This window comes from Macaca thibetana, chromosome 1 (assembly GCF_024542745.1).
Source record: "Macaca thibetana thibetana isolate TM-01 chromosome 1, ASM2454274v1, whole genome shotgun sequence".
NCBI classification, from domain to species: Eukaryota; Metazoa; Chordata; class Mammalia; order Primates; family Cercopithecidae; genus Macaca; species Macaca thibetana.
The window spans coordinates 106,662,803-106,688,258 of record NC_065578.1 but is presented as its reverse complement, the minus strand read 5'-3'; the positions used below and the strand labels follow the sequence as shown (position 1 = coordinate 106,688,258).

The 25,456-nt window shown below is 38.1% G+C and overlaps 1 protein-coding gene across 5 annotated transcripts in view; it reads right to left on the bottom strand.

Annotated features, from left to right (window-relative positions):
* NTNG1 (netrin G1) overlaps window positions 1-25,456 on the bottom strand; it is a 356,671-nt gene that overhangs the window by 22,842 nt on the left and 308,373 nt on the right. Inside the window, exon 9 of one of the 5 annotated variants that reach the window (XM_050778859.1) lies at window positions 24,277-24,411. The exons of the other annotated variants lie outside the window; for them this stretch is intronic. Coding sequence (XP_050634816.1) covers window positions 24,277-24,411 — 135 coding nt within the window. The remainder of the gene's footprint in view (window positions 1-24,276; window positions 24,412-25,456) is intronic. 5 annotated transcript variants of the gene reach the window in all.

The window sequence follows — 25,456 nt, the reverse complement described above, 5'->3', positions numbered from 1 at the left end:
TTCACAGCTAGGCTACCTCCTAATTTCGAGTTTGGTATAAAAGTGAAAGCTGAAGGATGTACTGCTGTCAAAAAAAGAAGCTATCAAATAATTACAGCTCTTATTTCAAAGAGCAGCCTCTTTCCCTGGCAGTGCAGCCAAGTTGCTGGGAATATAAATATTCGTAAGAAGTCAATATTAAACCATGGGCCATAGAGGAAATAATTTCATTTCCTAAATAGAAAACTATTGGATTTCTTTGTGAGATTTAATTGCCAAAGTTTTTCCAAAGTGTAAAATCTGTCCTGCCTGGTAAAATATTATCTGTGAGGGCTCAGAAGGAAAGCTGAGGAGAAATGAGCTCACCTCTTTCTGACAATAAGAGCAGAGGAACGACGTCATGGTAAATGAGGCTACTAAAGACCCGGGAGTGCACTCATGATGAACTGTCAGCTCAGCACTGTGCGGGGCATGGTTTGATGGCTTTGCACTGGGGCATGAGCTGAGTTTCATGAAGCTCACAACGAGAACCCAGACTAGCCATCTGTGACTCTGAAACTCTGCCCCTGATGAAACGGGCCTTAGCCTGCATGCTCATTGTACTGAGAACTGTTTTCTAGAGGTTTTCCTTTCCTGACAAAGCAAATTATTTTCTAATCTTATCTTAATATTTTAAAGAAAGGGAAAAGAACAAAGTGAGAAATTAGGAGGAAGAAAAAGAGAGCCACAATTGCACTTTTATACTTCAAAAATTCATTTGCTCTCCCTGAGTGTACATCGGGCTAATTGGAAAAGCTAGGGATACTGAATTGTGATTTAAATTTCCCCACTAGAAAATCCACAAGCAAAGCCCTAGGAGTACCCGGCTGGTTCCATCTTATAATGCTGCTGTGAACGCTTGTGTTAAAACAGTCCAAAACCATGTATTGGGACAGCTAGTTTGAGCAACGTTCTAGGTTGAAGTGCTCTATTCCAAAGGTGTTTTAACAAACTCTCTCCCGCTGGCTTCCTGCTAGCGTCAATGCATAATAAATTTTGTCAGGAGAAATCAGTGGTGATGCTGCTAAGTCCTCCCCTCACCTGTAAAGAATCATTAATTTTGACTGAAAATAATTCCAAATGACTTGAATGAATAGAAATAACCTCAAATTGAACTGAAAATACATTTTTTTTCTTTTGGCAACTTTTTGTTTTTTACCCCTGCCTTTTTTCCTCCCCCATCTTCTCTTTCCATTCTTTAGGCTGACATCTCTGTATACCGGCAAGGGTATTTTCAAAGACTCTCCAACAGCTGTGAATGCAGAGAATGGGATCTTCTGAAAGTATGTATTCTATTTTGAGGCTGAAGAATAGCATAACCTGAAGCTAGTGGCCTTTATGTTAGGAAAGCAAAACAAAACACAACAGAACCTGAGTTTTACAAAGGATATATGAATAAAGTTATCCTAGGTTTAGGACTCAAATAAAATTAAAGGCAGTTTCTGTCTCTCTCTTTTTGAACAATATGCTTATATATCTTTGCAAAGTTACAAAAGAGGAAAAGCAGTGGATTACTTTAACTTTTTCCTCTTTGATATACTTCAAGTAATAATAGATAGTGTGAATCTAAGCTATATCAAAATCCAGTAATGCCATTTTTCAGTGGTAAAAGATAATGATTAAAGTAAAATAAAATAAAAAACAATACATATGGAAACTGACTTGAAAACAGCATCTGTTCAATGTCCTAAACTGTTTTGATCCCTTCTGAGATTGTAGGAAGTAGAACAAAACTAGGAAAACATTAAGTTATATTCCTTATCAGAGAATAATGTTTCCGATTTGAAAAAGGAAGTTCACATCCAGAAAATAAGACTCCACATACAGAAAAACCATAGAAATTGTCATGACAAATTTGGTCCACCAGTTTTTGGTATGCAAAAATGTTATGCCAAGGAACTATCATATGGAAAGCAGTAATTATGGAATTATGGTAATGGTAATTAATGGTAAGACATTACATGTTTTTCTTCGTCTTTTCCTGAGTTGTTCAGCTTCAGAAAGGCCATCAGGCTAATTTTTGAATAATTGTTTCATGAATATTGTTAATCTGTGGATTAACTGAATTTGCAGGACTTTAAAAAGGAAGCAGTGCACACTTTGCTCATTTCTGTCCATGTCTCAAATGATACCTATTTTTTAGTTTTAAGCCAGATGGTCAATGAAGGCACCGACCTCAGTAATAGCCAATGTAATTACCTACTTTATTTTCACTGAAATTCAAAATTCATTGAAAATAATTTTGCCTCTCAGTTTATTTATGGTGAAAAGTGCTTTTTACCTTTTGAACTTTAAGACTACTGGGCTAAATTTAATGGCTAGAGATCTCCTTTAATCGCCTCTAATGACTTCAGAGTAGGCTGGAGTTAAATTTAAAATGATATAGAGTTCTTTTGCTTCCTCCAGATTGGCAGTTCCTAATTTTAGAAGATTGCCACTGGAGTAGTATAACAGTGGAACTAATGTGTCATCCCCATTAATCTGACTAATAGATTTAAAGTAAGGGGATTCTGGATCAGCTTTTTATTGTTCTGTGTGTTTTAATATTTGACATTAGGCATATGGTGAATTACACTTCCAAACTTTTAGATGCGAACATGTTGGAATTGAATATATCTGCACTTGGGCTATTAGAGCAAATGAGAGCAACTTTTAATGGGAAACAGCCTTTTACTCTAACATGATGGCTAAAAACACACCATGCTGAGGACGGGCTCATTCTCTAATATCTCTAACTAAGGAATCTGGGATATGCAAATTAAAAAACGTCTTCAGAAAAATTTCCTTACAGTACTCATAACACAAAAAGCCCCCCAAAATTTATGTTCTTTTTCTTAGATGTTATGGCAAAGTATTAGATTCATAATTTTCTAATACATTAGGAGGCAAACGCATCCCCACACTACAAACTCATAAGTCTACTGGTGTAAATAATTTATTCCAGTGGCTTATGTATGATTCAAACTGTAATATTTATAAAAGAATGTGGCAATTTTCTTGTTATAAAAAACTTAATGAAAAATAAATTATTATTAAAAATGCATAAGATTTTCTAGATCATTAATGAAAGGAAAACAATCCCACTCCCAAAAAAATCTATTTGTCTTAGAGCATTACATGAATATCGGATAGACACATGCATGTTATAATTTAGCATGATATGAAACTATATTCCCAAGTTCTATATTAATTGAGCATGACACAATCAACATAACTGTGTTGGGTGAATGCTCATATCTGTATATCTATAGCATTGAGCACACTGCCATGCACATGGGTAAATGTAAAAGGTGCAAATGGAATTCTAATGCCTTGCCTCTAGACTTTTCCAAATATGTACTGCTCTTCTAAGCTGAAGTATTAGATTGGGGATTTAGTATCAAAACAGCCAGAAATTCGTACTACAAAATAAGCTGAATGATAGGTGTATGGTGTTTTCTTTGTATTTGGATGATGCCTATTGGCTTTTATTTCTCTCCAAGAGTGATTTCCTAATGAATTGGGACAATTCTATATTTTTACACCTAATGCAGCACAGAGACGTTTGCATTGGCCAGGCAAGCTTGAGGTTTGAGATTTGTGTTTTCTTCAGATAATATAACCTAGATGTGCTAGTAGTTAGAATCATGATAGAATAAAAAGGAAGCCATTTCCTACATGTGTGGATGGTGTTGTATGTTTCATTTCTGCAGAAGAATTATTAATTCATCAGTATATTAATTTATATGACACCACACTCCAAATGTATAATTCCATGGCTCTAAGACCCGGCATTCCAGTATGGCCTTATGGAGAAAGATTTTATGGCAGAGTGTCAGATAGTAACGGTCCCTCTAAGCACGAATGTCATCTAGCTTGGGGACTGAGGTCTTGCATCACGTTACATTAGCAACAATATTGCATTGCATAGCCAGACAAAGGTCTTTGTAGACAAACATGAAGCCAAATGGAACCACTAGCTCTGGCTTCCCTACTTGCTACCCAATACTTTAATCTACTTTCAGAATCAAGTATTAAATAAGATGTAGTGTGGAATCTGCGGCCACATCAGAGGCTATTCTAAAATCCAGCTAGGAGTACTGATAAGCAAGCAGGCCTACCAAGGGTTCTACTTGCTTCTAGTGGGAGCTCTGAGAGAGGCATGGCTGATATATCTGAGTGAGAGTGATCCTCCAATACTACAGTCTCTGGGATTAGGCATGGACTCACGAGAGACTCCAAAATCAGATAGCGTGAGACAGAACTTGCTCATGCTGTGTACAAACCCCACTCTCTCTTCAAAAGATTAAAAGTAGGAATGTAGACATCTTCTTGGGATCCAAGGGCCTTCATCTTGTTAAAGCCAGCTGGCTCACAGTCAGGTGAGCCTGTGGCTTATCAGACTAGAGATGGAGGGTGTCAATGTTTCCTATGCATCACTTTATTATCTGACTACTCACTTTAAAAAGATCCATCCATGAAATTTAAAGCCCTAAGTGATTCCAGGATGCTTTTCACTGCTCCTTCATGGCCTTTGTCTTTCATTGCTCATCCCTCTCAGCATGTGATGGTTTTCTGTTTCTAAGATGAAATGACCTGCCTCCCATCATCCTGGGTCACTGTGTTATGACCTGGGGGATTTTTCTATCCCTTCTCGAAATGGGCGCATCCTTTCAAACCTCTTCAGGGATTATTTCATGGCACCTCTCCATGTTTTCAAAGATCCTGTTTTTAGCATGTGCAGCCACTATATCGAGCTATCTTTACTTTTCCTCATGCACCATTCTAGAAGGAATGACAGGCACAGGACATGGAGCTGAGACAGGGTGTCTGCCACTGGCAGCTAATGATTTGATGATGAAGAGAATTCTTGCCATTCCTGTCTCCCGGGCAACAGAGGCAGCCTGACCATGTAGCACTGACACGACAGCATGAAAGTCGCTACCACAGTAAAAGGCTCATCCATGTATTGTTCTTGCCACACTCTCCGATGCTGTCACCTCATTTCACAGAAATAGCTGCAGTACAACAGCAGTTACCTTCCATCTCACCACAGAGCTGTGGAGTAGAGTCACTTTGTGGTTGCCCTGCCTGTCTGAGAATATTGGGCTCTCAGAGTGAGTCAGGCATGTATTACTTTTTACACACACTAATACAGCTGTTGAAGAAGAACAAACCTGCTGCTTTAGAAAAGATGGGCACCTTCCTGCTTCCAGCATCCAACCCTCAGGTTCACTTGATCCTGAGTGCCACATTAGGCTACTGGACAACACTGTGCATAATGACTTTTTATTGCTTTTAAAAGTCACTATGGGCTGGGCGTGGTGGCTCACGCCTGTAATCCCAGCACTTTGGGAGGCCGAGACGGGCGGATCACTGGAGGTCAGGAGTTCGACACCAGCCTGACCAACATGGTGAAACTCTGTCTCTACTAAAAATACAAAAATTAGCCGGGCATGGTGGCACACGCCTGTAATCCCAGCTACTTGGGAGGCTGAGGCAGGAGAATCTCTTGAACCTGGGAGGTGGAGGTTGCAATGAGCTGAGATCGCCCCATTGTACTCCAGCCTGGGCGAGAAAAGCAAATCTCAGTCTAAAAAAAAAAAAAAAAAGTCATCATGTAAGGGACTAACATTCAAGAATCTTCCTCATTCTTGCCCCTGCTTCCCTACAAGGCTTACCACAGAGCTGGCACAGCACTGTGCTCGCATGTAGCACCTGAACGATGAATGTATGTTTGTGTGGGCTGGAAGGGAAGAGAGCTGGGTTTGAGCCTCATTTCTCTTCTAAATTCCTGACCTCAAATGTGCATCACCTCCGTAAGCCTTGGTTTCCTTATCTGTAAGATGCAAAATGTGATATCTTCTATTATAGGGATATTGCATAGATTAAATAAAATGATGCGAAGAGCCTGCCATGATAATGATGTTGGAATAAGGTTACTTCTTTTTCATATGTGATCCAGTGACTAAATATATGATAGCTATTTATGCATGCTATTTTCTCCTTTGGGTATTAATTTGTGAAGTGACATGGGGTCTGCTAATTGGGCCACAGTTTGATGTTTATTTATCTAAAGTTTTGACAGGTTTGAGGAATTGGTCAGAGTGTTTGTTTGTTTTTTGTTTTTTTTAAGTAAAAAGACACAGGATATTTGGCTTGAATTGCATCTTTTGCATCCTTGGAATGACAGCCCGTTCTTTCCGTTAATGTCTTAGGCCTATGAGAATATGTAGGGACTATGTCTCAGCAGTGTCTACTTTATGGTAGGGTCTCTTCTATGCATGCAAGTAAACACTGTCCTTGTGAGTTGGTAATCTGAGTATAACTTGCTCGTGCAAAGTATGTATGGGTGCAATAGTTGTTGATTCTGAGAAATAAATTCACTGCACACAGAGGGCAGTGAACAAACATTTGTTCCTGATAGATGATAAAGAGATAGAAAGAATTGGTAAGCCTTGTCAGTCGCTGCTTGTTTTTATCCAGAAGTCTCTTTCTCTGTTGTGTGGTATTGTTTGTATTTACCAACACTCCCATTAATGAGTACTGAGGGCTGTTTTCATTTCACTGAAAGCAAACTGATCCTGTAGCTGGGCTGTGGTCCAATATTAGAACACTGCAAGTTCCTATTACTCTCCTGGTTCTAAAGGAGGGTTGGGCTTAAGATGGGTTTATTTTGGACCTATCACAGTGAGTTGGTGTGGCATGTGGGGCAAGGAATCAAATCTGTATTTTGATTTTATAATAGCTCTATCAGCTACTAGTTGTTTGCTTTGAGCATATTAAATTCTCTGAGACTCGGTTTCCTCATCTATAAAATGAGTATATTAGCACTTCTTTGCAGGGTTATTGGAAGAATAAATAAAGTAACATGTGTGAAATGTCCAAGCATACTGATGGCACAAAGTGTATTTATTACTGAAAAAAATTTAAATTTAGTTTAATTTATAAAGTGGTTACAACATGAGAGTTTTTATGTGTAAGAGTCTAGCCCACTTCCCTACATGGTATCCATTTTCCTCTTTATTAAAGTCATGGCAGTTTGAAAAGAAAGACATAGTCAGCAGGAAAATCTTAAGTACATTGTAGAAAAAAATCCAGGCTTACGCTGGACTGAAGAAACCCCCTGGGAGGCTTTGGTCATGATCTCTATTCATATTTTCAAACACACTCTTCAGTAAGTAATGCATACTCTTGTAGCTGGAAACTAGACACCTGCTGAGGGAAAGAAAAGATCCCCAGTGAACTACTGTCTTCTCTTAAAAGGAAATGTCTTTGTAGTGTCCTTTTTGACTGTCAGTTTCTGGATAAAGTCTTAGATGAAAATCCATATCCTAGAGGAACATTATTTTCTGTACTAGTGTTAAAGCTGGAGCTAGGAATAGGTAGTGCTTTGCCTTCTTGATGAAAAAGAAGTAAAAGACTTCTTTTGCCTCCACATTTATTAACAAACTTGAAGTTTACTGTGCTGCTTTACAAAATAATAAAATTCTACTTTGAAGTCAGACACAAGAGAAAATTCTTTCTTTCACTAAAACAAAGGATTAATGCTGACCACGGTTGAGACACTGAACAGTCTCAGTGCCACTGAACAGTCAGGAAAGTGAGCCACAGTCAATGGAGGATCCATACTCCACCTCAGCATACTCAGAGGGGAGTATTTAGGAATCCTGAGTGATGCTGGGGGCCTCAGGCACTCTCTAGAAGTTAGTCACCTCCTTAGGGCCAAGGGAAGAGACCAGGGATTGTCACGTACCTCCTCAGTGAAGGACGGACTTTCAATTCTTTATACTTCTACTCCCCTTTTGTTTTAGTCCATTTCGTGTTGTTATAACAGAATACCTGAGACTGGGTGATTTATAAAGAAAGGAATTTTATTTAGCTCATGGTTCTCAGGGCTGGGAAGTTCAAGGGCATGATGCTGGTTTCTGGCAAGGTATTCCTGCTTCATTGTATCATGGCAGAGAAGGCCAAAGGAGAAGCAGACACTTGGAAAGAAAGAAAACCCAAGGGGCATCCTGCTTTTATACCAACCCATTATCAAGGGAACTAATCCATTCCCATGAGAATTAATCCAGTCTCACCATAGGAGAACTCACTAACTACCACTAGAATGCGCTAGTAGCCATTCATGAGGGATCGACCCCAGTGACCCAAACACCTCCCCATAGGCTCCACTTCCCAATACTACCATGGTGGGGGTCAAATTTCAATACAAGTTTCTGTGGGGACAAACTCAAACTATATTTATACCATAGTGCCACTGAATTTCAGAGTTTTAAGGAATCCATAGTAAGTGTACTGTCCACCATCCAAGACTTCCCATGTTTCCTTGATGGACACACATAATTTACTGCTTTGTCAAATACTCTGTAAAAACCAACATTTATGATCAGAATTTCCATATACAGGTTTAATGACTCATTGACAGATGCAAATCCTTCCCAGCACTTCATCAAGGTTATCTACCACCACTTGATTATAGTAGAGTAATATCAGTAATAGCCATAATTTATGGAGATTATTTTACTGCAGGTGTTGTGCTTAGTAGTGTACAGGCATTTCATTTAATTCCATAACAACCCCAATGAGGTGTAATAATATTTTTTAGAGAAGCGAAATCTTAGGTCAGAGAAGTTATATAATTTTCTCAACAAGACACACTTAGTAAGTGGCAGAGCCAGGATTCAAACCACTATATAAGAGACAGCTACTCAGCTGGAATAGACCTTAGAGTTTTCGGTTGCCTTTCACAACCAGAGCCATTAGGAGTTCTCTAAGTACTCTGGACAGGAAACTCGGTTTCACTCTACGATTTCACATGTTTTACTACAATCTCAAGTTTAGCAACATCCTTAAAGCATGGGCTGTGTTAAACTTGTTTTGTATCTTATATGGTACCTATGATGTTGCAGGATTCAAACAGTCAATACATGTTTGGTTACTGATTAATGAATCCCTCAAACCAAGGTCTCTCTTCCTGCCATACTCCTTCAGAGTGGTATTCTTACACTGTTTCTCTCTCTCCTGAGGATCCTTCAATCACCATCTAGCTGCAACGACTAGTATATTCATGTCAAAACATAAAATAATACACTGATATAGTGTGTAGGAGGACAGCACTTTACAAATGCAGACTAAACCAAGATGACTGACCCCCTGGCAATGAGTCCATGCAGTGTGCTGCTGATGACAGTCACACAGTCTCTTTACTCTTTGGAGGTTATGTTTCCTTCTCATTTTTACATTTTGGGTTAACGGTGTTAGAGCTGCAGAAGTATTAACTCATCCTCTGTTCCTCAGTGCCTTTTGGTTTACTAGGAAAATTCAGCCTTACTTTTTCAAGGGCAGTCTGACATGTGGTGAAATTGTTAATCATACTATTTTTTAAAAAATATTTTTACAGGAATAAACAACCTTATTCTCTTCAAAGTTAGAGTCTCAATTTTAGTCTTTCTAGCATAAGAAGAGAAACCTTAACTTTGCTGAAAAATAGCACGTAGCATGAACTTGCTAAGAATAGCCAAATAACCCCATGGAAAGCCCCCCGAGGAGTTCTAGAAAAAAATAAAATAAAATAAAAAGAAAAGGGAACTGAGGAACTGAGTGCTTGTTTCAGACATACAAACCCCTAAGGGTATTAACAGTCAAGCTGATAATAGTCAAGTCTCCAATAGGTCTGATGGTGACTCTGTGAATTGTGACTGCCCAGTAATCACTCCTGGATAACTGGTTTCTGCCCAGGTAGAGAACCCCATCTAGTTTTTGGTCTGTTTAGGGGTCACCATAATTTAAGACCCCTCCAGTAGGCAGGTATTTTAGCATTACAGGGTAATATCCAGGATTTAGGATGATCCTAAAATTGATGAAGAATTGCTGCTGAGGTTAGGATGAATTCACTGAATACAATTTATCACAGGTTGCTTTATTTTCCTATTTGGAACCTGCAAGACTAAATGGCATTGATTTTGGACAAAATCTTAACTTAAAATTCACGTTTACAGACGGGAATTAGTATATGAAATGACCACACAAAAAGTCATAATAGGTATTAAATCTCATAATTTTGTAGCCTTCTTCTTTTTTTTTTTTTTTTTTTTTTTTTTTTTTTTTTTTTTTTTTTTTTTTTTTTTTTTTTTTTTTTTTTTTTTTTCTGGGAAGGAGCCCAGAGGATTATCATAGCTTTCATTTTTATTATGTCATTCATTTGTAACTTGATTTCTTAAATTTGTTAATCCATTCTTCACCATTTTCAATGAAACTCTGAGGGTGGGTACCATCATTTATACTTTTATTATCTCACTGTGTGCCCATACTCTGATAGAAACTGGGTTAAACATTTTAATTCATTGTGTTATTTAATTCTCACGGATAGTGATGTGAGTCCAATTCTTATCTTCATTTTACATGCACAAACTGAGGCTGAGGCTGCATTTTTCAACACTAAATATTTGTGTGTGCAACAATAACAGACATATACCGCTAGCTGATTCTATAAGAACTTAGGCACATTAGCTTAGGTTGCAAATACTACATTTGGTTTCATTATTTTTAAAATTCTGTCATTGTCCAAAATGTTCTTACTTCTTTATCCCAAGTCTTTAAAAATTAACAGGTGTTAATATATTTTTCTAGTTCTATTCACTTTTAAAAACATAACTGAACATAACTGAACATAAACAGGAATTCTTGAAGAAATAGGATAAAGCTATCAGTAGGAATAAAGCAGTCATACATTTTTATTTATACCTACTTGCTTTCTCCCTGTCTAGAAATATTTTATCAAGACAAGTATGCAATGAGGAAGTTGGTTTTAAAAAATGGTAATTGGGAACCTGGTAAAATATATTTCAGTGCAATGCTAATCATGTGTGTCAAGATAAAGGAAATTAAGGTAGCTTAAGTTTTCAGTTCTCTTCAGAAAAATCAATTATAAAGCAGTTACGCTGCTGACACTAAACAATAAATCCCTGGATTTAGTTAATAAAAAAAGCTTCTACTTTTTGAAGGTTTTTTTTTTTTTTTTTTAAATCCAGCAGAAGAAGCTCATAACATTGATTTTTGAGAGAGAGAGAGAGAGAGAGAGAAAAAAAAAAAGACTCTAAGTCAGGTATTTTTAAATCCAGACATATTCTTGGTCTTAGCCTGTTGGGATCAGAAATCACTGACCATCTAGGGAACATGTCTTTATAAAGCTTCCCACAGTCTGCAATGCTCTTGGCATTAGTTACCTTGAAGTCTAACTAGGAGTGGCACACTGGAGGCCAGCTTGCATCTCACTTGGGGTTCTGAATATCTTGAGTCAATTCACGGCTGGATTAAATCTCTCTGAGAATGTATAATTGCTAAATATGTTGTCCTCAATCCTGGTCGCAGGTTATCATCACCTAGGGAGTTTTGTAAAATACAGATGCCTGGGGTCCACCCCCAGAGAATCACACTTAAGAAGGTTGGAGTGGGGCCAGTGATTACTATTTCATTTCAATCTCAATTAACCTTTATAGAGTCACTGAGATGTTCCCTGTCTTGTCACTTTCTAGTTTTGGATGATTAGGATCTTGCTGTCATTCTTTCCCTTTTGTTCTTATAAAACCAATGACACAAAGGTTAGCCACGGAGAAAGAAAGTTTTTCAACAAGTACAGTTCTGCTCATCTCTTTTCAAATGAGCAATTAATAATTCATAACAATTAAACTGAGTTATGAGTTTCTTTTTCAATACGTTTCCAAACATGAATAGATTAAATGGTAATTGCCATCAAATTTTATGTTCTGTTTCATGTGCTCAATAAAAATTTATCTTTTGGAGCTCACTTTCTATTTCCTTTTGATATATTCATAACCAAATGCAATATACTATATTAAAATATTTATTATTAACCTATCAAATATTAACCACTTTTAAATGGTAGGGATGAAAGAAAACAAACAGGCTACTTGTTTAAGTTTTCATGATTTTTCTTATTTTAATATGATTTGGATTTGTAGAATACATAAAAATGGATGCCATGAGATACTATATGAGTTCCTGCCCCTTATATAAAATTTTCCAAGGTATATGTATGCCCTTGATTTCCCAGCCACCGTTATTCTATAAACTCAAAGTGATAAAAAGCAACAACAAACCCCCTTGGGCTTAAGAGTCAGTTTATCCTAAGTTAAAACTTTCATTTATTATCTTGTCCTCTGCTTCTCAAACTTCACTGTGCATATGAATCACCTGGAGATCTTATTAAAATGCAGATCAGTCAGTCTGCAGGTGGGTCTGTGAATCTGCGTTTCCAACAAATTCCCAAGTGATGCTGAGGATACCCACTGAGGGATCAGACTTTCAAGCTGCAAGGATCTACATAACTTTGTGCAGATTACTTAAGCCTCTGTGGGCCTCAGTCCATTCATCATCTGTTAAATGGGGATAACTGCCAATGGGGTTTATAATTGGCAGACTATAAATGGCTTGGCATAGTGCCTGGCACATGACAAGCATATAACTAATAGTGTCCATTGTCATCACTATTACATATTAATAAGGAGAGGTAATGTATGACTTAAATGAGTGGCTAAACCAGAACATTGTTAAGGTTCCTGCTCAGATATAAAATTCTACGGTTATAAGTCAGAGATAACTATGATCAGAAAAGCAAGCTAGAAAAGTGGTACTAGAAGTCAATCGTCTCAGATTTTGACAAGAGAAAGGTACTGTTAGACTGGAGACCCCTCTTGAACCGTGGCCCTTGGATGGCAGGAATCCCATTTATCTTTTGGTGCCAAAACTTAGCACAATGTCTGGCATGTACTAGGACTTTAATATTTGTTAAATAAATGATTTGTGAATTAATGAATGAAAAGAGAAGTGAATGCATGATTGAATAAAAAGGTAAATGCTTTGGGCAACCTGTTAGCCAGGCCAGTTTGCCAGGAAGGATAATTTAAAAGATTTAGCAAGGCTGTGTTAAGAAGCTCCTTCTATCACCTTGACTAAATTAAATTCAGTAACCAAAGATGAAACAAAGGCATCGTTTTCTGTAGAGTACAGTATGATCTCATCTCATTTGTTGTATTTAAAAGGACATATTGAACATAGTTGATTGAACCATGTTTTATTAGATGTTTCTATCAAGTGAAGCACAAACTCCTCCATGCCAAGACCCTGGACTGTCTTTATTAAAATTGTTACTTCAGAAATTTCGAGGCCTGATTTAACTATATGGAATTAATACATCATGTCTGTATGTAGTTTAGCATCCTTGTTGCAAAATCAGCAACTTTAATTTTTCATTTAATTAGAACAAGGATGTAATATCTCAGGAAAGACTTAATAGTATACCCAAAAAACTTCCATCTGGTGAGCCAGCAACACCATAGAGAGTGCAGTGATCGTGGCCTCTGACATTACATCACTAATAAATTGTCAAGTTATCCTGATAACAAGCTCTTCTGTAAACTCCCAAACTTTGTCTTTTTGCATTCAAAATCTGTGGGAACATTGTAGTTGTCCATATTATTGATTTTCATGATAAGGAATATGGGTTAACACACACGCTAAGTCCATTGGGTCAACAATACTAATTGAAAAGAGGCCTAAATGTATGTCTTAAAAATAAAATCAATATTTTGTCATTTTTATAGTGTTTTATCTCTGAGACATATGTCCATTTCCCCAGAAGAGTTGTAGTTTAGAAAAAAAATCTGTAATATGTATTGCTAATCCTACACTTTTGCAGAATAAGGGAAAGAATATTGTTAAAAATATATCTTAGCAATTGTCTCCATTTAAAAATGAACATCCAGCAATGTCTGGATGATCTTGACTACTAACCAGTCAAAGATTAAGGTGGAGGCAGAGCGGATGAACTGTGTGTAAGTCTAAATGTCCATGTGCATACAGTATGTGCTTATATTGGAATTTACATCAAGACAATCATTTGCTCTGTATTTATGAAGGCCTTTTCTCCCCTCCTTGTAGCAATGGATAACTGAAGGATGGGATGGAAAGCATATATGCATTTTGACAGTGATGGGTTATGACATTATTCCTGTGGGTAATCCAGAATCTCTCGGGTTCAATGGGCTCAATCACACTGAAAAGAGAGTTGGGCAGAAATGGTAGGGGTTCACATTCACAGCACTGTCATGCACTGTGTTCAGAATAATTGTCTCCGATACTAAAAGGCAACAGTAAAAACCTACATTCTGAACATGTTCTGTATGTATTTTTTTCTGTGAACATGGTATTATAACCTGATATTATTACTGTAATTGTCTCTAAATAGAGCTTCTTGCTGATATTCAAGGTGACGGGTTGTTCCTGCAGAATACAACTGAATGATTCCTTATACCAACATGAGCAATCCCGATCACATTATGGCCACCCTGACTTCTCTTTCATTAGTTGCTGATTGTACTAAATTGATGCTAAATTGGCTCGGCTGGCTCTTCAAGCCTTTAAACAGATGGCACTGACTATGTCTATGATCTTGTCCTGGAAATTATATGGTCAAAGCCCTCACATTTCTGGGAACCCTAACATTTTTCTTAAGATCAGTTAGGGCCTTGTAAATAAGAACCAGTTAGTTCAACTTCCTGTGATACCCATGTCAAGCCAGAGGACACATTTTAATGAAATGTGTTTCTTTTATGTTCTTTCCTGCCTTCTGCTTCACATTCTTTATTTAACAGGTCCTCTGTTTCTTCATCTTGAATTGCTGTCTGAGTTTGGAATAAATCAAACTGTGATCTGCAAGCCCAATGCAGCCTGCTTCCTGTGTACAGTGGTCTAGGAACTAAGGATGGTTTTTACCTTTTTTAAATGACTGAAACAAAATCAAAAGGAGAATATTTCTTGACACATGAAAATTACATGAAATTCAAATTTCAGCGTCCATAAAAAAAGTTTTACAGGAACACAGCTATACTGTTTCATTTTAGCATCGTCTATGGCAGTAAAATAGCAGAGTTGAGTAGCTGTAACAGAGACTGTATGGCCTACGGGGCCTAAAATTGTTGCCATCTGGCCCATTACAGAATGAATTTGCTGACCCCTGGAGTAAATTATCAAAGCTTCTGTCTCCATCTGCAAAGTAAAAGTGACAAAATCCTATAAAATGCCATTTGATTAACAATAAATATTCACTAGTGACTGGTGTGCCACTTAACAGGTATTTGAGTTGATGGAATTATCCTCTTTAAACCTCAGTTTTGTCATCTATAAAATAAGGAAAATAATCTCCTGTGGAATGAGATCATGTTCCTGACACATACAACAAAGGGCTCAATAAGTAACACTTTTTATTATTTTAAAATAATAATAATTCTTTACTAGAAGTAAGTCTATACGTAAACTGATGGGACCATTTGTAAGATTTCAGGATTACAGAATTTCAGTCCAAGAAGGAACTTTTGCAATATCCAAGCTCTCTCTAGGATTTCACAGAAGGAAATTCAAAGGCTGATGTTGGAGCAAACATTCTTTGGAGAGGTGGTGGAGTTACACCCAGAATAAGACCCCGACTCCAAATCTAAGGCTCCTTTTCACCTCATTGTATTGAGTCCTAGAATTTAGTTTTCAGGAACCCTCTCATCATAGTCTATCTGTGACTCCTCTTCCCCAGGATTCTGTTCCGCTTGGGGGTGAGAACTTGCCCTTAAACGTTTAACTGAAATATTTATTCTGCAAGTTTCAAGTAGGATGACCCTTTTGCAATTGGGCTGATTTTCACATTTAGACACTATCTTTATATATGTAGCTTTAGAAAATTTTGAAATATTTTTCTCACACTCACTCACACATACACTCATTAGTGTGTAAAGAATGGCCCAAGGTGAAACTCCATTTATGTACTTATGTAAGAAGAGAGCTTCACAAATTGTATTACCACTTGGCCTTCTTATCATCTTATTATCAGGTAGGATCAGGCTGTTGCTTTGATTCTCAGCTACTAGCAGATAAAACTGTGCCTGCATTTTTCCATGAGCACTAGCATTTCACACACCTTTTACTGTCAAGCTTCGGTGGTTCTCTGGTGTGAAATGGTGGAGTTTGGGCATACATGTCCTTCTCCATTTTCTCTTTAAATGAAGGGGGAAATTAACATGGATTGTCAAGTAAATATGAAAAGTTGCCCACCCAGGTCAAAGTGGAGGCCCCTCTCTGAGCTGAGCACAGGATGGCCAAATAGTAGGCAAGCCTCAGAATGCCAGCAAGTGCCTGGAATTGCTGTCTGGTATGTCCACTGTCTGCATTGCCCTAGGCTAAGCTTCAGCAATTCAGGAGCTGTGGGTTTTGAATGTATTTAGGATATGATGCTACTGTGAAGTACATTCAGAACAACTCACTGCTTTCAAGCCAGCTCCATCAGTATACGCCTTTTGTGTTTGCTCTGAATGGAGCCATTAGCGTGTGGAGAGTTAAAGTTCTTTCCACAGCAGAAGCCTGGACTCTCCATGCTCAGGGGTAGCATCAGGTCCCGGATGTTTTAGAGGTCTGTGGGCTTTTGCGAACAATCCCAAATTAAATTTACATTAAGAATCAAGGGAAAATAAGAACTGCATCTGGATGCAATGGCTATTAGGAAGACTGAGTGGTGTGGCATCTTCCTGCTGAATCAAGAGAAATTTCACAACTGGGGGCAACCCTGGGGTTTGCTCTTCTAGCAGACAAAATGATCCTTTTTTGCCCCCAGGAGTACTACCAGCTTATTTGTAATTCCTGCAAATTGCCACTTTCTATCTTCTGTCTTTCTAACATTTTCCTTTTTAAATTGCCTCTGGGAGGCTCCTACTGGTTCTGTTTAAAGAGCACTTCCTTCCCACCCTTAGGAGTTGTACCACAGTAACATCAAGTGCCTTGCTCTGAGTATTTATTTTTCATCACCCTTATGTATGTGGTGCTTAGCAAGGGAAACGATGCTGTGTTCAAGGTGCTATTGGAAACTAATGAAACTAAGGAAATTAAAAACTTGGATTCAGTGACGCCATTCATTTTATTGATGAGACCAACTTGTAGTGATAGAGATTGATAGAGATGTGAGGGCCAAATGAGGGAAATCATATGTCTAGCAACTACAGATGCTCTGCAGCATCACAGACAAATCCTTGTTTAAGCGGCATGCTGCCTGTCAATGAATTCAAAGTGTGAGGTCAACTGGTGAAATGTGAACTGGACATTTTAATGTAACACGACAAATAGGAAGAGACAGCAACTAGAAGCAATTGAAAAATTACAAGTTAGGCGCAAGGTATTTGTCTAGGGAGGTATAATCTTCATCTCACAGATGCAATTGGAAGCATCATCTTAATACCTTCAGGATCACAAGTTGTCAGGACTGTAGTAGTTAATCCCCTCCAAAAACAAAAAAAGAAAAAAAAAAAAAGAGGAAAAAAGAAAACCTCCTGGACTATAGTAATAGAAGAGTTTGATAGGAACCAATTAATCCCTAGAATAAAAGGAATTATTTAAGTCTCTAGTTTCTGATTTTTGGAAACCAGAAGTGAGGACTGAGAATATGGCTAGTGGGAAGTATGAGAGTCTGAGATCGGTGGGTTAAGAAAGATGAGTGTGTAGGGGACAGCTGAGTGATCAAACTGTGGTTCTTACTAGCAACTGAGGTGGGCACCTTTACGATGCCTCCCCTCTGCTGCATGAGTGTGGTCTGACGTTAAAGCTGGAAAGTTGAAGAGGCCCTAAGGAGTTTTCACTCAGCTTCTCATTTAAGCCAAATTCTCCAGAAAGCATCGCTGATAGGAGCCTATTCAACTTCTATTGGAACTTCTCCAGAGTCTGGGGAAGTTGTCATTACTCAATGCACCTACTACATTCTCAGACACCTAGAAAGTCTAACTGTTGGAAAATGCTAAATTGAAACCCATCTCCATTAGTCATGGTCCCTGTTCTATCTTCCTGAACCACATCTACTTGTTAGCCCTCCAAACACTGGCTGACATCTGTAACATATGTTATCAAGCTGCTTCAACGCTGTTTCATATGAAAAAACTTTCATCAAAGAAGGGACTCTCTTACATCACTGTCTGCAATGCTAGAAAGCTGTTTCCAAGGACTGGCCCCTTGATGTGGGCTGCTCAGTTCATGTTTTAGTGGGACTATAACCTCCTTTGATCTTTGTTCAGCCTGAAATTGTTTGCTCCTTTGCCACTTATATAATATACTGTTGTCTAAAATTGAGCTTTAATGTAAGCTAACATCTTTACATTTTTGTCATTTGAACTATGTCGACACAGCCCTATGCCAGCTGCATTTTTGCAAATTATTTAGCCTAAATTTGCAACACAGTGTAGGGACTCAAATAATGTTCATCAAAACGTCAGAAGAAAGAGCCTTTGATAGTCAAGTTGGTTAATGTAGAAATTTCTCATTTTTTTCTAGGTAGTCTATTGGGAATTTATGCTTTCATTTTTAATAAAAGTGATTATTTGTATGTGTATGTGCTTATGTGCACACCCATTTTTAAAGAGGTCTAACATCCTACCTTTTTCCCCCAGGAATATTTTGAATTTTTCTTAATGTTTAAAACAATATCTCTTAGATTTTTTTTTTTTTTTTTTTCTTGAGACGGAGTCTCGCTCTGTCGCCCAGGCTGGGGTGCAGTGGCCGGATCTCAGCTCACTGCAAGCTCCGCCTCCTGGGTTTACTCCATTCTCCTGCCTCAGCCTCCCGAGTAGCTGGGACTACAGGCGCCCGCCACCTAGCCCAGCTAGATTTTTGTATTTTTAGTAGAGACGGGGTTTCTCCGTGTTAGCCAGGATGGTCTTGATCTCCTGACCTTGTGATTCGCTCGTCTCAGCCTCCCAAAGTGCTGGGATTACAGGCTTGAGCCACCGCGCCCGGCCATCTCTTAGATTTTTAATAGTGTTTGCTCCCTTATGTGACAATGCCTTCTCCATGTTACCAACAAGTGGTAGTTCCCCAGAGTGCTTCTTCCACTCTTAAAGAAATTCTCATTAATGCAAGTCAACAGTTTTACCAGAACAAATCTTTTAGCAGAACTCCTGATATTTGAATTCCCCCATTTTGGAAGATAGAATACTTAAATTTTCTAATTTTCCTCTGAACAATGTATCCTCTAAATAGTCTAGTGGTCTACAATATGCTCTCACAATACTTTTGTTATACAGTCCTTGGTCTTGACTGAAACATATTTCACTATCTCTACCTTGTAATGCACAATGCACATCTATACCTGCTTGACATACATTACTCCTCTTAAATCCTTTTATGTATTTCTTTTGAATATGTTTTACCATTGCATATCTTTATCCCCAGCATGAGTTGCATTCCGTCTTCATAACACCTGCATATTTATCTCTGGCATGAAATGTTGACATTCTTGATTATTATTATGATAAGCACAATACAATGTGTTCTGAAAGATGTCTACATCCTAATCCCCAGAACCTCTTACCTCACTTGGCAAAAGAGACTTTATAGATGTGATTACATTAAAGATCTTGAAAAGGAGAGATTATCCGAGATTACACGTGTGGACCCAATCTACTCACATGGTTCCTTAAAAATGGAAAGCCTTTCCCACTTGTGGTGAGAGAAGGATGTGATCTGTCTTCACCTTGCTATGGTACTTTGGTTTTTATTTCCTATAGCTCTGGTATCTTCCAAAATCATAACATTAACTGATATCACCAAATCTTTTGACTTTCACTTAAATAAGCAGACTATGAATTCTTCTGAAAGTACCATTAGTATTCACTCAAGTTAACAATTGGTGGCTTTAATAAACCCTGCAGGATATTCCCATGTGTCTTACATACATCCTCCAGGAAGACAACATATCTTCTCACCAGTCACATTAGTTCTACAAGTGGCTATTTCCACTCTCCCAAACTGAAAAGTCACAAATCTCCTTTACGTCCAGTTTCTTTGGTGCTGATAACAACTATTTAGTTACTTCCCAATACATGTTAACCCATCATATTTTATATAAAGCATGGAATGCTGCTTCCTATGTAGAAGGTTCAATTTTATTCTCTGGAACCTAGCTATTGCCTCTTCTCTGATTTCAAAAGGGTCATTTAAAACTTTTTTTCTTTCTTTCCAATGTTTCATTTTTCTATTGGGCAACCTCAACACTAATTTTGATTCTGCCAGGCCTCCTTAAAATCTTATTATTTCTGTTTTCTTTTCTAGGTTATTCGTTCTGTGCTGTCTAAAGACCATTCATTCTAGTGGTTTATAAGTGTTTCACCTTTTAATTCAGAGCGACTTGCCTACATTTACACAGTACATAATTGGTGGCCTTTCAAGCAGAAAGTTTGCTGGTGAGCCTGGAGTTTTTAAAATGTTCCTAGCTCAAACCCCATAATTGCTTTGGGGTCAGCTTTGCTTCACTCTCTTGAATCAGTCTTGTCTCTAACCAGGAGGCTTTTTAGAAGCCCCCAGGTCAACAGTTTGATTCTTCAATAGTGGCCGAATTTGCTGCAAGTTCTGCAATAACATTGCATGAAAGCTTTTGAACATGAATTCTTGCCTAGTTCTGTGGCATATCCACATGTGCTTGGAAGTAGTAATAATAATTGAGTGCTTACTATGTACTATGAGGTTCACATTCATTATTGTATTTGAACCTTCACAATTACTATATGTGTTAGGTCATATTATTACCCCATTTTAGATGAAACACCAGGCTTAGACGGTCGAAGTAATTTCCTCTTAGTCTTGCAGGTCATAAGAAGTGGAGATGGAATTCAGACCCTGGTCTGTATGAATCCAGAGTCTACTCAAGCATAGTCACTTTTTCTATTCACAGAATATAGGCAACAGTGTCAGTTGCTGAATCCCTTTTTTAAATCTTCTGTTCCCAAACCCAAGTCCTTTTGGATCACAATTCCACATGGCTCCTTTTGATAATCCTCTGGGAGGACTGGAACCTTGGGCCTGGATCCCTTGGACTCTTCTTGATATCTCCTACTGCCTCCCTGGCAGTGCCTACCTAAATGTCTGCTTACTTTCAGCTCATCACTGCAATACCACTGTCAGCCCTACTCTCCCACTGGTTTTCTGCTTGGCGTTGATTTCGTGTTGCCAGGTTAATAGCTCTTCTACTAATACTGTGGCCAAATCCAAGGATGGGTTCAACTCAGGGCAAGTGGAAGTCGGGGTGAGCAGTGGGAGAGAGGAAAGGGAGACAGGGATGCACTCGAGGGGCATTTTTGAGTGCATTCATGTGTGTGAGGACAGGAACCAAATGAAAACAAAAAGTACATATCAACCTTCCAGCACCAACTAATCAGAATGTACATCAACTATAATCCTGGAGCAGGTGCTAGTGGCATGCTACTGTGACACGCGTTACCCCGTTATTGCTGATCTTTGGTGACAGCCCAAGAGATCCCAGGGGAAGGCACTTCAGAATCTTGGTGAAGTAGCCATTTACTAACTGACAGAAGAATTTCTATATTTTAACATAGAATACCAGCCCTATGTGGGCGGGTCTAAGAGAAGGAAGAAAGATTTCAGAGTGAGAAAAATCTCCTATGTTCTCAAAGGTGCATTTGGATGATGTTAAATTTATATATCAAATCTAATTTCAACCCATTCCATTCCTTTCTTTACTTAGTAGCTAGAATAATCTTTTTAAAAACAAATCTGTTCCTTTCATTTCTCTGCTTAAAACCATATGATGGAACCCATATCTTCTTCATATGAGGATTCCCATTTTCTTCCCCGAAAACATAAAATGACTTAGTTTGGGATTCATGAAACCACATAATCTAGTCTCTGGATGCTGTTTAACATCTCCCCTTACTCCCAACATATGTGTATGCTCACACACACACGCACACACACACACGTTCTGGAACACAGTGTGTTATCTCAATCACCTTTACCCAAGCAAGATTCCTATCCTGGAAAGCTCCACTGATCCTTTAGTGCTTAACTACGTGTCACTTCTCATGGAAGCCTTACTCCCCATGTTGGACTTCACCAATAAATAACATGTACATTCCTCTTATTGAGCTCTGATTACCTTCTATCATAATTGTTAGGCCTCTCACTTGGAGGTGAATTCCATGTCCACATGTCCTCCCTCTTTTCATCCTTCTGTGCCCTACCATTAGCCCAGTGCCTGAGTCATGGTAGGTACTCAACACATACTCAAAAGAATAAATGCATTTTCTCTCATCATCTCAGTGATCTATGTAACAAATATGTGAGGTTCTGGAACTGAGGCACAGAGGGTTTTATGATTTGTGTGTGGTAGAGTAAGGCTTAAATTCAGTCTTTTGATTCCAGAAGGGAAACGTTGGTGACAATATCATATCTTTTACATTACTCCGATAATTAATACAGAAAAATTGGGTTAGGTCCATTTTGAGATGCATTTTCCCAAAGCAGGATTTATTTATTTTCCTCTCCCAAGTCTTATGCTGAGTACACTCCAGCAACCCATTCTTTAGGTCCTGCTTCCTCAGGAGCTTTATTTGAGATCTCTTTGAGAAGTGTGTCTTAATTACAAAGTCTCCTTATTCTTTATGCCTTGAGTCTTGGTGCTGGTTTTGATTTTTCCTTTGCCTATTGCCCTTCTCCTCTCCTGACTATTGGCCTGCTCTAGGCCTTGAGGTCTAGCTGTGCCATGATTGATAGCTTCCCTCTGAGCCCTGACACTTGACAGGGTTGCTGGGATCCACCAACTCTCCCAGGCACTAAGGACTAGCACTTTCTGGAAAACAACAGCACGCAAAACTTTTAAACCATGGCTTTATCTAGGCCTTATGTGCAGGTGTGCAGCCTGACTTCTGACTATTTGACTATCTTTCAGTGTTCCTCTCCAGCAAGGATGGAGACCTTAGTCCCCAGTTCCTGGATCCCATTCTAACCTTGGCCTGCTCAATGCCAAAATTTCACCTTATTGCCAGAACTCATTGCTGCCCATGGCATTTCATTTTAGATTTACGTTACTTAGAAGTATGGCTGCCAGATAACTATGTATTCCATAAGTAACAGAGAGAACATTCTATAATATTCTATAGAAAATGGAGCTACATAGTTATTATAGAATTCATCATACAGAATTTATTTTATAGAGTATAAAAGTTGCTATTACTACTGCATTATATAAAAAATATATAGTTTTCTATAGAAATTGGCTTTAGATGATTCCTGCATGCTGACATTTGTTTCAAGTGAAAAGTAAGCAAAAATAACTGGGGCTGTGCTGTCCAATATGGTAGACACATGTGGCTATTAAGCCTTACAGTATGGCCAGCCCTCACTGACATTTTCTGCAAGTATAAAATGCACATCTGACTTCAAAGACAATAAAAAACATGAAAAATATAGCCTTAATAATTTTGATAGTAGTTATATGTTGAAAAATAGTATCATATAATTTGAGCTAAATATAATAGTTATTAAAATTAATTTCTCTTATTTCTTTTTACTTTTTTAATGTGGAAAACAAAAGCATCTCAAATTACATATGTGGCTAGCTTGATTTTCTATTGAATCACAGTGTTACACAGGATATGTCTTGTGGTTCTTTAATATTAGCAAACTACCTATGTATAGATGACATGGAAAGTTAGTTCAGAATTCAAAAGCAGAAAAGGTTATAAACGACAGAAGGAACCTTCTGCCTTGATTTTAAAATTCATGTTCCTTGTACACACTGACATGCCACCTGCCTTGACAAGCTTTGAAGACCTGGTAATCTCAAGAGAAATGGGGCTGAACCAAATGACATTTGTCCACAGCTCCCCGTATAGTGCCTAACCTCAGAGGTTTAAAATCAATATTGTTTTTTGTCATTTATTTTACCCCATGTTTAAACATTCCTTAGATTTATTACCTTTAGGTTTTCGGTTAAGATTCAGTGATGGGTATGATAGCAAGGGTAGTAATAAGTTATGTAGATATCATTTAATTTATGAACTCTGGAGCTCCAGGGTAACTTTCACTTCAAGAAATATATTAACCACATGCACATCACCCTTCATTCTGCGGTGAGGATTTCCAAGCTGGGTCCCTATTGTGCCACTTAATTTATGGTCTGGCCAGGTATATGGATCTCCATACAATATTTCAATATAAGTTGCTCCAGCTAACTGAGGGGATGAAGATGGGCTTCAAAAAAGCCAGCTGGACAGCTGATGGATTGCTCTCCCATACATTGGCCGCAGCATTAAGTAGCTTTTAAAACTTGTCAGCGGTTTGGATCTTTTCCTGCTCTGAGAAGCTGCACACACCGGCCTAGCCAAGCAGAATCAGCCATGCTGCAGCAGGCAGAGGGCAGCTCCCAGAGTTACTTACGTTGACAGCCGTAGTGCCAGGAATTTCCCGGCAGACACTCATCACACTTAGGCCCTGTCGTTCCAGTCTTACACTCACAAAATCCTGAGCCATTACAACGATCATGGATTGAGCCCAAAGGGTTACAATAACACTCTGTAGAAACAAGACAACACACAGGCTGGAGACAAGTCTGCATGGCTGATAGGTTATCAACACAGGAGCGTCATGTACTTAAATGCATCACTTACTTAAAGAAAGATGTCCATTATTGAAATGCTTTGGCAAATATGGCTATTTCACGATCATTTGTTTATTTGCTTAGCCTTCCATGATATCATTTTTATGATATGATATGAGAGGAAATCAACTGAAAACTTCCAAGGAAATAAGACATGCTTTTCACTGGTAACAGATCGTAATGGAGATTCCATTTGTTAGGATATTTTTAGATGGTTTAATAAATACCATGAGAAGTTTGTATATCAAGGATAAATCAATATGCCATCAGTGTAAAATGTGTTTTAAATTATTCAAATGGGCTTAGCCATTGCACTCAGTACTTGAGAACTGCTGAACATTTTAAAAGTACAATATGAATGCATTTTGCTCATTCAAAGGTAGTTTTACTTTATGATTTGGGACAGCACCTTAACTTATTCACGTATATACTATTTTGTGATGAGCCTTTAGATGTTGTATTTGCTAGGCATATCAGTGCAGCTTTTATGCAGCCCAGATTAACAATCATGAAAGAAAAATAAACTTTGTAATAACAAATCAATTTCAACATAGTTATAATTTAAGATGTATATTTTTCATTATAATGTCTGCTGGCAGGACAATATAGCTTTGCAAAATAAAAGGTGAATAGAGTGTTTATATAGGATATTTTTACTTCTGAAGTTCTATCTTGCTTAAAGCTTGAACCAGAAATGGATATCCTTTAGGCTTCTATTAGCTGGAAAGATAGTGCAGGTAGCTTGCAGCTTTTGGGTACTGTGAGCTAAAGTTCCTTTCCTCATTACTCTTCCAATAATTTTGGGGAAGTTATTGTGCCTCTCAGTTTCCATTATTTAAAAATGGGTACATTAAGCAGTTCCCTCACTACAAACCAAACAAAACTATACCATCCAACTAACTGAGAGAAGTCTTGAAAATTTAGTTTAATATAATCAAGTTTAGCATATTAGATTTGCTA